Here is a 14094-nt window from a genome sequence, read left to right as displayed (position 1 = left end):
GTTGGAATGATGTTGTGACATTTGGAAGATTTTAACAAGGAATTGAGGTGTAAAGTAATTAGAATGGCAGATAATCCTCTATGGTGAGGACTAACATGGAGGAAAACTGAGCAGATAATTGTGTCAAGTACCTCTGACATGTTCTAATTGTGCTCCAGTTGTTGGCTGGTGATTGTTAGGTTACTTAATGGTGTTGTGTAACACTGGATCCATACCTACTTAAGCATCTGCCTCTTGTTTTCTTGCGCTTCCCTGCTTTTTTTTCTTCTTCCCATTCTACCATTCAACACACTCCTAAACCCTTGACCTTGCCCTTCGTTTTGGCAATTCCCCCTTCGGGCGGTTTTTACTCAGTTTCAATCTCTGCACTGCTTCCACGTGTATTCCGCAGCCTCTCCCATGTTGTAGTCGGCCGCTGTGCTCCCATTGGCTGTTTCTACGGTTACTTAAAGCAATGCACAAGCAACATTGGTTGATGTGGGCCATGCTGAAAGTGTGTGCATCAGACCGGGTTTAGCTGTTAGCGGTGTTGAAGCGTATTTTGTATGTTAACAATATACTGTTGTTTGATGACTCTGCAACAATATGCTTATGTTATATTGATATTTATTTGGTAAATGAACAGGCAGTCTTCCGTTGCCCAGGGTTAGGTTTCATTGTCACCTCCATGTGTATTTATTCCACTTCCTGCATCTCTCCAGGTCACTTTGTGTGCATGAGTGATAGGAATAAATGATCTGACTGCCTTGTGGAGATGTCGTTTGGCGCCACCTGTTGGTTTGCATGTATAAATCTCAATAGGGAAGGAATAATACTCCCAATAATAAATGGAGCTTTTAAGACCACTACAATACTTTTTTTCCCTCCCTCAACTCTTGAGTGCTGCAGTGCCGACCGTGCTGCGCTGTAATTGGCTGCAGCGCACTGGCAAGGAACAACCTGTCCTATTTGTAATAGCACGAGGGTCTGGGCTGACCACAGGGACCACATGAAGTCTGACTGCTTTCGTAAGACCTCACTGCAGAGGCGTTTTTTGGCTCCTGTCTTTCATTTGCCTCTCATCATTCCTCCTCTGCATCCTTCCTACATGTCATATGGCCAAATTATTCGAAAAACTGCTGAGCCACACACACACCTCCTTCTTTTCCTCTTATCTTCGTTTAGTGTCCCATAAAACGCAGCATCTTGTCTGAGTTTCTCCAGTGTGCTTTTATTCAACAGTCACAGTGCGGCAGGCATGCTGTTACGTCATTGTTACAGTTTCACCAGACATCATACATTGTGTCAAAGGTTGTCCTCGGAAGAGTGCGCTCAAAAAAAGTCAAGGAGGGCATTTAATTGATGTGAATTGTAAATAATTTTCATGTGTTTATGCACACAACTTGATTAGTTGTTGTCTGAATGAGATAACATTTTTGCTTTTTAATGTGGAACCTGTTTACATTACATTTAATGTACATTTAATTCAAGTCAATGTTTCAAAAAAAGGGATGGATAATAATACATATTGAAATAAGAATAGCTGTACAACAATAACAAAATAGAAAAATAAAAAGTAAAAAAAAATTAGATCTTCATAAACACAGACAAAATATTTTATGGGAGAAAGATGGCATTTTTCCTCCCACGTTTTAGTAGTCGTTTCAATATTAATGGGATTATTATAATACATATTGAAATAAAAATAACTGTACAACAATAACAAAATAGAAAAAAAATAAAAAATTAGATCTTCATAAACACAGACAAAATATTTTTTTGGAGAAAGATGGCATTTTTCCTCCCATGTTTTAGTAGTCGTTTCAACATGAAAAGGAATGTTATGTAATATTGTTTCCATGACACAGGCAAGCAGATACTGATATGCTAGCCAGTGGAGATGAATCATGACAAACTCTAGCATGTGATGCTTTAGTTTTCTATTTTCGTGTGTGTGTGTGTGTGTACTGTGTATACGATCATCCTCCTCGTCCTCCCCCTCAGCAGTACTGACATACTGGCCTACTAACGGTTCCAGCTCACCTCCCCTGCTCGCCGTCTCTCCATCACACTCAAATATGTCTTCTGTTTTCCAGTTGTCTCAGGCATTTGTTATTAAAGGGGACCTTTAATAACTATAATTGTGCTTTTTTTCACTATTCTGACCTATAAATGTAGTTAGAATGTTGTATTCTCGTGTTATACAATGCCAAAGTTTCAGATAATGAGGTTTGCGCATTTGGAAGTGAGCCCTGAAAGAAGTTTGGGATGGCCCAAAATGCTCAATTTCAAAAGGCGTGGTAAAACTGCATCTTTTGTGATGTCACGGAGGGTTCGGATTTCCTTATATGGGCGTGTCTGTAAGCAGACAAGGTCTCTGTCCTCCCTCCCTCAAGCTCTGCTCCTCTGTTTACTTGCTAGCAAAGCCACATTTGTTTACAATTCCTAACGACGTCACCATCAGGTACAAGTGGTTGGAGTTCCTGATTCCCTACCAGCAAAAGAAATGTATTTTAATCGTCATCGGTATTTCACACTGGACTGTTTAGTAAACATGGACCAGTATGCAGCTGGATTAGCAAATGCCTTTCCAACATTACTTGGTCGTGTGGAAGAGTCAGAAGAGCAAGCAGTAAGTAACAGTTTATCAGTGTCCTAAATGTGTTTATTTTGTGTAAGTCAAAAGCGCTCACATCCAGGGAGCGACGTTGCAAATTAAACATTTCCCACCACAATTAGTGGCCACATACGCTAAAATGCTAAAGCTACTTGCCATTGAGAGACATCTTGAAGTAACCTCTTTTCTTGAAAAACTTCAGACTGTCTAGTCTCTACTTCCAGATCGGATTCGGGATCCGACATGTATATCAGATCTTAAATCAGATAAATTGGCGTTTATTATCAACTCCTATACCGTTCGCAGCTAGCGGCACAAACCAGAACTCCTTTTAAGTACTTGCAAGTGTGACCAACCACAGCGGAGTGGGCACATCTGGAGGCAGGACATGTGTGGAATACATTAAAACAGATCATTTTCGAGGGAACCACGAAATTCAACGAAATACAGCTGAATAGGTGCAGATTCTGGAAGAACTATAAAGCTTTGTGTGTTGGTTATTGTGTGTAGCTGCTCTATAAGAGTCCACAACTCGATACAAAGGGCTGATAATAGGTCCCCTTTAAGGCACTGCTGTGTTTTGTCTTCATGTGTACGACCCCCCGCCGCAGACGGTTTTGTAACTCACCTGCTTCAACAGTAATAAAGCGGCTTTAATAGCGCTTTCAGTACAGGCTGTTATATAAGTTGTGTGTGTGTGTGTGCGCTATGGCTTCATGCACAGAGCACTTTGAGTTTTTCTTTTTGGCTTTTTAAGCCAAGTTGTGTAATCCATTTGCTTATGTTGTTACGTCAAAGAAGAACACTATTTTACATTTTGGGGTTTTTCCAAATAGGAGTGCGTACTTGCAGACCTCCCCCAAGGAATAACATTGAAGCCAATCATATATTTCCGTGGATATGCTGCACATAAAGGGTGTGACTCATTACTGATTTACCATATGATGTTATTATTATGCAATATTTTTCCAACTACCGTGATTATGTCACAATCAAGATAAAAGGAAAAAATCTACAATATTTATGTAAAGGAGGATGGCAAAAGCTGTAGAGATGCTTATGGAACCTTCAGGTAAGGCTCCCGTTTTCCTCTCAGCTATTAGCGATAGACTCCAAAGTCAAAAACTGTTAACACAACTGATTACACAATTCACATCAAACATAGCATAATTCATAATGTGATGACTTTCAAAGGTTGTTGGACTTTAATAAAGGATATTTTAGCAGTCGTCGTATGAATAAAACATGTTGTCAATGCAGTTTTTAACAGGATATACAGGAGGAGATCACATTACCTGAAAAAGTCCAGATTGATACATATCAATATCGATGGCTGCTATTGGGGTACAATACTGTTAAATAATGAATAAAATGTAAAAAGCAGCGACTGTACACTGCAGTCGCTGCGTTTACTGTGAAATGCGATGGATCCACGAGCCAGCGCCACAGAAATGAATCCATTCCATGACTAGTTATTCATGATAACATCATTGGAGGAAATAAATAGGAACGCCGTGTTCTTTTTGAACGGGTAATGCAAACAGTCAAGTGGTTGTCATAGTTACATAGCAACAACCTTTAAATTAATATTACTCACAATCAGGCATGTGCCGATTACCGATCAAGGTATAGTCGCAATTTTCAAAACCAATAAAATTGTGCGTCATACGATATGAGAGAAAGCGGAGGTCCAACTTTGTCATAACCTGTATTAGTCTTCGCAGTCGGAGCTGAGCTTCGATGCGGTGTGTGGTGATGTACTGACCAAAAGACGGGTACCAACGTTAGCTTCCTCATTAGCATATTGTCCTCTCTTGGCTTCTTGAACGAAGATTTAAGGGTGTCGACCACCTCTGGTGCAGGCGCAGTGGTCGCTGACGAGATTTCTGAAAGGCATACTCGCCCACAGCGGGTGCAGCGGGATGACGAATCCGGGGTTTAACCTGGTTCTTCCTCCTACTGCGCTTCTCCCCAAGGCCTTCGGTCAGCGGCAAGAGCTGATGACTGTTGATGGTCAATGTGTCAGATAGACGCGGGCGGAGTCTTTGGACCTCTTTGGTGGAGAGTCCACCATAAAGGCGGTCATGATCTCATCCCGCCCCATGGCTACATGATATTTGAAAAAATGTACTGATTTATAATAAGTATTCCAGTAGTATTTTGTACAATAATTAAAGGATAGTGAAAGCATATATCATATAAGTGTCAACTCTGCTGTAACAGGACACACACACACAAAGACAGTATGTGCCACTGTGTGTCAGACATCAAGATGGTGTGTGTGGTTCCTGTGAACACGGCGGTTGTGTAAGAGCCACAGGCAATAGTTATATAAGCGTCCCCTCATGTCCCCCCTCACCGTTGTTGCCCGCCTGTTAGAGTTCTGTTGCAGACTCAGACTGTATGTGAGGGCGCGCACTTGTGTGTGTCTGAGAGTGCCAATAAGGACGCGAAAAAGGTCACCTCGGTGTGTGAAGCAGCCTCTCCAGCAGTTGTACGCCATGGCAGTGACCTTGATTGTACCTTCTCTCATCTCACCTGATTTTGTTAGGCCAGAAAAATGGACTCTTAATAGGGATCATACTCTCAGCCACCGATCAGTCTTTCTCAGGCATTGTGCTCCTTCCAGTTTCCTTCACAGTGCGCAGGTGTGCCGAAACAAAAATATAATATCTGTCGTGTGGCACTCCAAAATCTCTGAGCTAGCTTTTGTATCCTTCCCCTAAACCATGATGTTGAACAATCTTTGCTCTCAGGTCATTTGACTGTTGTTTTGAGGCTACAATGGTGCTACTCTTCACAGAAGATACAAAGAGGATATGCATATGCAAGTCAAGGGTCACTGAGCTTACCAAACAAATTTTGTGTTCCAATAATTAGTTTTTAAGGTATTCAAATCAATACAACAAGACTGTCCAAATTTATGCACCTGCCTACTTTTGTTTAAGTAATTATTGCAGGTGCACCTACCGCAACCATGCCTGTTTTGTCCCGTTCTCGTGGACCCAATATTTTTGTCTGTTGAACTGTGTGTGCCTTAGCTTGGCCACAATAAAAGGCCAGTTACATTACAGTATATGTAATAAATGGGTACAGTGCACAATAGTGTTTCTCGGAGCCACACATTCTGCCAGACAGGCTTAGACAAATCATTAGCATTAAAAGTAAAGACTCTCAAAACATTGTTCCCAGTACTAAAATCACTTTTAAAATGAAAAAAATCCAGAATAGTAGTAGTCCGACCTCTTTATTAAGTGGTTTGTCTCCATACATTTGTCGTTATATAAGTCTGCCATTAAAGGTTATAGAAGAAAGGAGCGGAGTGGTTTAATTTTAGAAAAGCACCAGCAGTTATTGAAGCGTGCTGTGAAAATGGAAGTCATCATGCAGAAGGTGAAGGAACAGAAATAAAACAATAGGTGAAAGGTAAAATGATGGAAACGGCAGCTTGGAACAGTCAGGTGACAAATGTTATCGCTGCAGAGAACTGAATGTTCACAACTGTGTTTTTGCAGGTGTTACACAATACCCATGTTGAGTAACTGGACAAAAACCAGGAGTTTAGCATTTTACATTCAGTTTCATGTAATTCTGCATGGGTCTCGACGGCATTCAGTTTGAGTCTGTGTGTGTTGGGTAGCAAGTTACATGTGTGTGACTGTTAATTTATTAGATATCCGTGTCTCGTTATCTTCTTACGTAGAGCAGAGGCGGAGGACGCAGGAGGTAGGTGGAATGTCCTCTTGAGCTTACTTCCCGCCGTGTGCACACATCAGAAGACAGGAAGTAGAGAGCGAGATAAGACAACGAGGGCTCATTTAGTGTATGTTGTCTAGTGTTTATGTCTCTAATTAGCATTCAGTATCCAATAGATACAATATTAAGTAGTACTGTATTAAAAAGGGGTGTTCTCTTTTCTGTGTATTGTATTGTAAAGATATAAAAACAGCTAAAGTGACGGCTAAGAATGCATGTAATGGGATGCAACTATTCCACATATAAAGCCTTATAAAAAACACCTCTCAATTTACATAATTGTATTATTGTTCTTAGCATTGTTACGCCAAAGAACTACTTTTACTAGCATACTGACACCACAACGGCTAGCAACTGGCTTCATCACACAAAATACTGTTATTGTTATTATGTAATATGAATGTTCATGTTGCGACATGGTTACAGCGTGGATATAATACCGTAAAATGTTTTAAGACAGCGGGGTTTCTAGGCAGAATAGTTGTGTCCCATTATATCCATTGTTCAGCTAACCCTTTTTATCTGTTTGTATATCTTTAGAATGCATAGGAAAGAGACATGTGTTCATATCTCCCTTAAGGATTGTGGCTCATGGGCAAAATTCGAAAAAAGTGCTGTATACTATACTTTTACTGATTTGCTGAATTTTGTTTTATTCAAAAAATATATATATATATTTTTTTTTTTATTTATCGGAAATTGGTGCTTTTTCTTTCCCGTTATTTTTTTTTTTTTTTTAGAAATCCTGTCTGGTTTACCCTCAGTTGGTATTTATAGATATATGATAATAAAGCATAAAATCCCAACAAAATAAGTGAATAATAATACAACATACTGTGACAGGTTCAAGTCGGTCGGACAGAAAACAGTCAAGTTTCAAATTGCTTGAAGGAACTGCTCTTTTATTTGCTAATATCAGCTTAGCAAACACTCACACCACACAGCACAGAAGAACAGAGGGTTATCAACTACCAAATACTGTTTGGCACACGGTGCAATCAACACAAACACAAAGCATGCTGGGAAGCCCACACGCCCACTTCCCAAACATGCTACCATGTACTTTGTGCTGGTGACAACACGTGCCAGGAATAGGTCATGACTCTGCAGGTTACAGATCTGGATTTGTTAAAGTGCAGCAGCATGACTAAAATGTTCATTCATTCATTCATTTTCTACCGCTTATCCTCATGAGGGTGCTGGAGCCTATCCCACCTTAACTGTCTTCGGGCGAGAGTGGTCGCCAGCCAATCACAGGGCACATATAGACAAACAACCATTCACACTCACATTCATACCTATGGACAATTTTTTAGTCGCCAATTAACCTAGCATGTTTTTGGAATGTGGGAGGAAATCGGAGTACCCGGAGAAAACCCACGTATGCACGGGGAGAATATGCAAACTCCACACAGAGATGGCCGAGGGTGGAATTGAACCCTGGTCTCCTAGCTGCGAGGTCTGCGCGATACTTTTATTTCCGATGTCATGAGAACTTTAAAGGGGGGCAATTATGCTCATTTTTGGGGTCTTTGTACTGAGTTGTGGACTCCTATAGAGCAGCTACACATGATAACCAGCACACAAAGCTGGATAGATCATCCAGGATCTGCACCTATTCAGGTATATTTCTTAAGATTTTGTGATTTTGCGCAGCACTAAATTACCACTGTGTAGGCTGCGCCACCTTGCGCTGCGCCGCGATATTAGAGCCCTTTTGTTTTGTTGGGATTCAGTGTTATGTAAGCAGTAGATCTCAGGCGTTGCGTCCTGTTACTGTCTGTATTTACTGCGATGGAGCAGCTCAGGAAACTCCCACTGGCTGACCCAACAGAACACCCATCTCCTCCACTCATCTCTTTAGCCTCAAGTCACACAGCTTCTACGCCGTCTGTTCCAGGTGAAGTTCTGCTTATCCCTGAAAAGCAAGCAAGGAAGCGCTCACAGGACACTTGGGTGCTTTTCTTGTCACTGCCACAATTTATGGAAGTTTTGAATGTGCCCACGGGGAAGTAAATAGCAGCTTCTCACTCTTTTTTTTAGAGAGTGAGACACTTTCAAGTGGTCTTTGTTGAGTTTTATCACCATTCGGTGATTGGCCCGACAAAAACATACGCAAGCACACACACACAACGAGCACATGTAGAAGCTGTGGTTGCTAATGTTCCTCGGCTGGGTACTGAGAAGTTATGTAAACCCTTAACATATAGAGGCACTTACGTAACGTGGTTGCTGAAGACATTTCTCATTTTCCTGCAACCTCCCTTGGAAACACACACACACATTATATAGTTTTTTGGCTTTACATTCTTTGTAGCCACTTATCTCATAAATGTATTTTTCTCCAATTAATTGTTCTCAGTCGCCTAATTAGTTGCGTAGCGTTTGTTATGAGCCAATGAAGCCGTGCATCCTGTGCGTGCATCTTGTCATGTCAAGTTTTATACACCTTGGCTTTTAAGCGCTCAGATTCAGTCTTGTATTTTGAACGTTTCTTGACATAGTCCAAGAAAATGTGATGTTTCACGGTGGTTAAAACAGACATGCGTGTGTATGTGTCTTCCCCTTCTTCTCCATCTAAAGTGCATTATCTCACTTTGAATGATAACCTCACTTTTATCTCCCCACTCCACTTCCCGTCCAAGCCCTTGTACATCTCATTCAGCACGTGTGTGCGTAGAGGCTGTGTGCGCTGCCTGGAAGTGTTATATAACTGTTCTGTCAGGTAGCATTGAACAGGGGGAGCAACAGGGGCTTAAGCTGTAATTGATAGGTGATACTGTCTGATACCGTCTGCCGCTGACAGAACAACCATCGGAACCTGAGGAGAGCAGTCTAAGCTTTTGTTTTAAACTCCCCTAACATGGAATTGACTGACAGTTTTGATGCTACTTCATTATCTGACTGGAATCTGTCCATGGCAGTCGAGTTGTTAGTGCGCAGACCTCACAGCTAGGAGACCAGGGTTCAATTCCATCCTCGGCCATCTCTGTGTGGAGTTTGCATGTTCTCCCCATGCATGCGTGGGTTTTCTCCGGGTACTCCGGTTTCCTCACACATTCCAAAAACATGCTAGGTTAATTGGCGACTCCAAATTGTCCATAGGTATGAATGTGAGTGTGAATGGTTGTTTGTCTATATGTGCCCTGTGATTGGCTGGCGACCAGTCCAGGGTGTACCCTGCCTCTCGCCCGAAGACAGCTGGGATAGGCTCCAGCACCCCCGCGACCCTCGTGAGGAAAAAGCGGTAGAAAATGAATGAATGAATGAGTCTGTCCATGGTGTCCCAAATCTAAAAGAACTACTACCCATTTCTTAATAGTATCTGAAATACATACAACCAACAATATAGCTAGGTTTCATTGGCGGAAAAAAATATTCTTACTAGCCACAGCCATAGCAATAGCCGGTATAAGCTAGCTGGGTTAGCTTGGTTTTGCAGAGCATCTTAATGTTATTTCAGGTCTTCGGAATTAGAGCTGCACACATCCTGTCTCATCGTGGTAGTTAGGGATGTACCAATTAAATAAAAAAAAAAAAAGATTTTCCGTCTTGCCGATCCGATCCAGTCCGGTACTGATCTTTTTTTTAATGTATTTAAAAATAAGCTATGGTTACAAACATGAATTTGTGGAATTGGATATGGTTATGATTAAAAATTACAAATAATGCAACCAAAGTATTGCTGAATTAACTTTATTCCACAGCATGACCAAAAAAAGCATCTGCACACATTCCCACCATACGGATTCAGATGCTGCAACTTAATGTACCAGGTGTCACGAACATTGTAAGGTCATGTGTTTCATAACAGCATGGCATCGTTTTGTGTAGTCATCTCTAGCAGATTCTTGGCTAGACTGTGTGTGTGTGTGTGTGTGTGTCCTGGTTTTTGTTTCATAATCCATCCATATTTATGATCCAGCACTTACATAAGCCTGAAATCTGGTTCAGTGTGTCTCTGTCAGCGCAACTGAGAAGGGAGGAGTAGTGTAGGAGATGAAAAGTGAACAGTGAAGTGAAAGCAGATTTTGGGCAGGGAAAACAGGAATTAAAGGGGATCTATTATGCTCATTTTTCCGGCCCTTTGTATTGAGTTGTGGACTCCTGTAGAGCACAGAAAGTGTTGTAGGACTTCCAGAATCTGTACCTATTCAGCTGGATTTCGCGTGCTGCAATGCTGCAACCTTGCATACGGTATATGAGCACTTAGAGAAACTATAACATCTAACTTTATGAAATTTCAACCAGCGGAATTCCATTAAACTATATTAGGAAAGCAGGAAGTGAACAAATGTAACAGTTATTGATTGTAAAAGTACCAGATGGAGGGGTAGGAATTAATAAGCTTTGCTTCTTCCTACTCCTTTTGTATTGAATTGTGGACTCCTGTAGAGCACAGAAAGTGTTGTAGTACTTCCAGAATCTGCACCTATTCAGCTGTATTTCTTTGGATTTTGTGGTTCCCGCGTAAACGGTCAGTTTTAATGTGCCTTTTCTACATGACAACATAATAAAAGGTACTCATTATGTCATGGTTGTATTGGGACCCCCCTTGTCTCCCAATGACCTCGGTTGGCTCTTATTTTTTAGTGTTCTGCCTCTTTCTCATGTGGCTCAGTAGTGAGTATTTGCTCCAGCTGACTGTATCGACTCCTTCCAACATCTGATCAGGGTTTTATTTTTCACCATGTTCTACCACTATCTTGTCGTCCCAACTCAGATCAGTCCCACAGCGCCTCTTTCAGCTCCGAAAATGAGGCCCAGGGAGCCGACCCCGCTGCGTGGCATTGCACCCCGCAACCGTCTACCTCACCTTCGGGGGAGACGCCAGCCAACCCTGCCCCCTCGCAGCCGGCTTCGAGGCCTCACACGGGGGCATCGAGCCAAAGCCCCGCACCTCCCTCCACTCTGACAGGAACCAGGAAGAGACGCTCCAAACCGTCTCATATGAGACGCAACATCAGGTAGTTACTGTTTTTGTGTTCTATTAATATTAATAGTGTTGAATGTTGTGTTTGATTCCTTTCTTGTCACGGTTGTAGGAAGTTACTGAGGGAGCATCAGTTGGAGGCAGTGACCAAAGCTGCTCAGCAGGAGGAGCTTGAGAGGAGGCAACGTCTGGAGGAGCAGAGAAAGCAAGATTTCCCCATACCACTGCTGCCTGAATATGAAAGTGGTGTGTACCACTCGCACCTGTCAATCACAGGACGTGCATGTGGAGATACTGAGAAAATAAAAAACAAAAATGAAGCCTTGAAGCGTGCGTTGAGACACGCTAGTGTAAGACTATGTAACACAAAGCAGTGATCTGTTGTGCTTCTTTGTGCAGGTGATGTACCAAAGCATGTGTCATCATCATCGCCGTCTGCATCATCCACGTCGCAGCAGGGGGTCAGACAGGAAGCGATGGTCTGCCTGGACTCCGGTAGCGATGACACCAAGGCTGATGTACATCACGTCTCTCGCACTGAGCACGTACACGGAGCAGGTCAGACTCGCACAAACATAACTCAACATCAAGATGACAATATGCTGTATGTATCTCCAACTCACGAACATGTCCATAGTCCTCCTCGGACACTTCCTCATTGTCACTAGACACATCAGAGAGGCATTCAGGGGCACTGTGAACATCAGTGTCTGATATCATGCGTGTATGTGTATGTGTGAAGTGGTGGACTTAGGAGTTTGTCCCACACAAGGCTGCCCTCAAGTCCTTTCTCACCCCGGAACCTTGGATCGTAAAAGTGGGCTAGTAGGTCAGGCGCCTGCAGGAGGTCGCGCCAAGCAGAGGCGCGCACAGCTGTGAAGTTCTCCCTCCCGCGGCTGTTTTTCCCGAGCTGCTTAAATAGGATTTGTAGGCCAGATAATGATTTCATCCCCAAAGGACCACAGTGAGCTTCCATAGTGACAACATGGATGTTTTTAAAGGCATTTTATATTTATATTTCAGTATTTACTTATTCATAGGAGGATTTTAACATTTTGATTAGCACTGGAGTGTGTGTGTATAGGATTAAATTCCTTTATTGTACTTGTTGTACAGTTAAAAAGAATTTTTATCCCCGATTGTGTAAAAATGTATTAAATAATAAAGAAAAATGAAGAAATACTCCTCATAATAAATAATAATAATTCTAATAAATCCACAATAATTATATTGATTTAATCTTTAAACCTGTTCTGATGAAGATGCTAAAATGATGTAATAAATACAATTGAAAATCGTTATCTATAATTGCAAATTAAAATGAAATGCAAAAATTAGAGCTGTGAATTGATTAAAATATTTAATTGGAATTAATTGCATTTTGACCCGAGATTCCACCCTCGGCCATCTTTGTGTGGAGTTTGCATGTTCTCCCCGTGCATGCGTGGGTTTTCTCCGGGTACTCCGGTTTCCTCCCACATTCCAAAACCATGCTAGGTTAATTGGTGACTCCAAATTGTCCGTAGGTATGAATGTAAGTGTGAATGGTTGTTTGTCTATATGTGCCCTGTGATTGGCTGGCCACCAGTCCAGGGTGTACCCCGCCTCTTGCCCGAAGACCGCTGGGATAGGCTCCAGCACCCCACCACCCTTGTGAGGATAAGCGGTAGAAAATGAATGAACATTATTAGAGACCTCTCTACATGAAATAACACCCCTATAATCACTTTTACACACATTTATAGTAAACATAACAGAAAATAATACATTTAAGGCATAAACAATTAAGACATAAATAATATTTACATTTTTTGGAATGTTTATGTTCGGTTCCTCCCACATTCCAAAAACATGCTAGGTTAATTGGCGACTCCAAATTGTCCATAGGTATGAATGTGAGTGTGAATGGTTGTTTGTCTATATGTGCCCTGTGATTGGCTGGCCACCAGTCAAGGGTGTACCCCGCCTCTTGCCCGAAGACAGCTGGGATAGGCTCCAGCACCCCCGCAACCCTTGTGAGGATAAGCGGTAGAAAATGAATGAATAATTGCATTTTTTCCATAGTTAACTCAGAATTAATCACACTTAATCGTAGATAGAAATCTGTCGGGATGTAAATCTCTTTGCGGTTTAATATACAGCTATGATGTCGATTTTGAATTTAATGTAAAGGGATACCCCTAGTTTTTAAATGTTTAGTGTGAGCAGTGTTTGTCCCACTTTGTTTGACAGTCCTTGAACCCACCTTTGCTCACACTGTACACAGGTGGCTATACTGTATTTTTACTCTTTTTCTTTCACCTCATATTTAGTCCCAAATGTTGATGACCTTATTGAGTGATTTGTTTGGTACACATGTCATTTTCGACATACACTGACTAGGTTAATAAATCAAATAATGAACCCAACCCCTTTGGTTAAACATATATACTGTACATCTGTAAACAACATCTTTGTAGCAACCAATAGGGACTTTCTGGTTGGATGAGGGGGGAGGGGGCACAGAGGCCGGGAGTGTGTGTATTGTGGCTCAGCCTCCGTCTGCATCTGAATATTTACAGCGTCCGCCGGGTACATCATGTACAGTTCCCTCACTCCCTGAGGGCGTCTCACAAAGACACAAGCGAAAAACACTCGACTAAACATATACCACCTGCAAGCACACATGATTGACAGCTAATAGCTAATACGTGAGCTTGTTACAAAAAAATGGGCAAACAGATCACAGTGGGTCTGTGGAGCAATAAACCTGGCTAATCCTGGTTGGGAGCCACAACACACACATACACACACACACACACACACACAC

At 41.8% G+C, this 14094-nt stretch overlaps 1 protein-coding gene across 3 annotated transcripts in view; it reads left to right on the top strand.

Annotated features, from left to right (window-relative positions):
* The window catches only part of LOC131136923 (helicase ARIP4-like), a 38487-nt gene that overhangs the window by 9776 nt on the left and 14617 nt on the right, over positions 1 to 14094 (top strand). For 2 of the 3 annotated variants that reach the window (XM_058084270.1, XM_058084271.1), the window contains 3 exons: positions 11076 to 11319; positions 11398 to 11531; positions 11685 to 11843. In XM_058084270.1, coding sequence (XP_057940253.1) covers positions 11076 to 11319; positions 11398 to 11531; positions 11685 to 11843 — 537 coding nt within the window. Of the gene's footprint in view, positions 1 to 21; positions 6323 to 11075; positions 11320 to 11397; positions 11532 to 11684; positions 11844 to 14094 lie in introns of those variants that run through there. The other variant, XM_058084272.1, reaches the window with a different exon arrangement.

The sequence above is a fragment of the Doryrhamphus excisus genome, chromosome 10, assembly GCF_030265055.1.
Source record: "Doryrhamphus excisus isolate RoL2022-K1 chromosome 10, RoL_Dexc_1.0, whole genome shotgun sequence".
NCBI lineage: Eukaryota > Metazoa > Chordata > Actinopteri > Syngnathiformes > Syngnathidae > Doryrhamphus > Doryrhamphus excisus.
The sequence above is the reverse complement of the archived record's forward strand: the minus strand, read 5'-3'. Positions and strand labels throughout refer to the sequence as shown.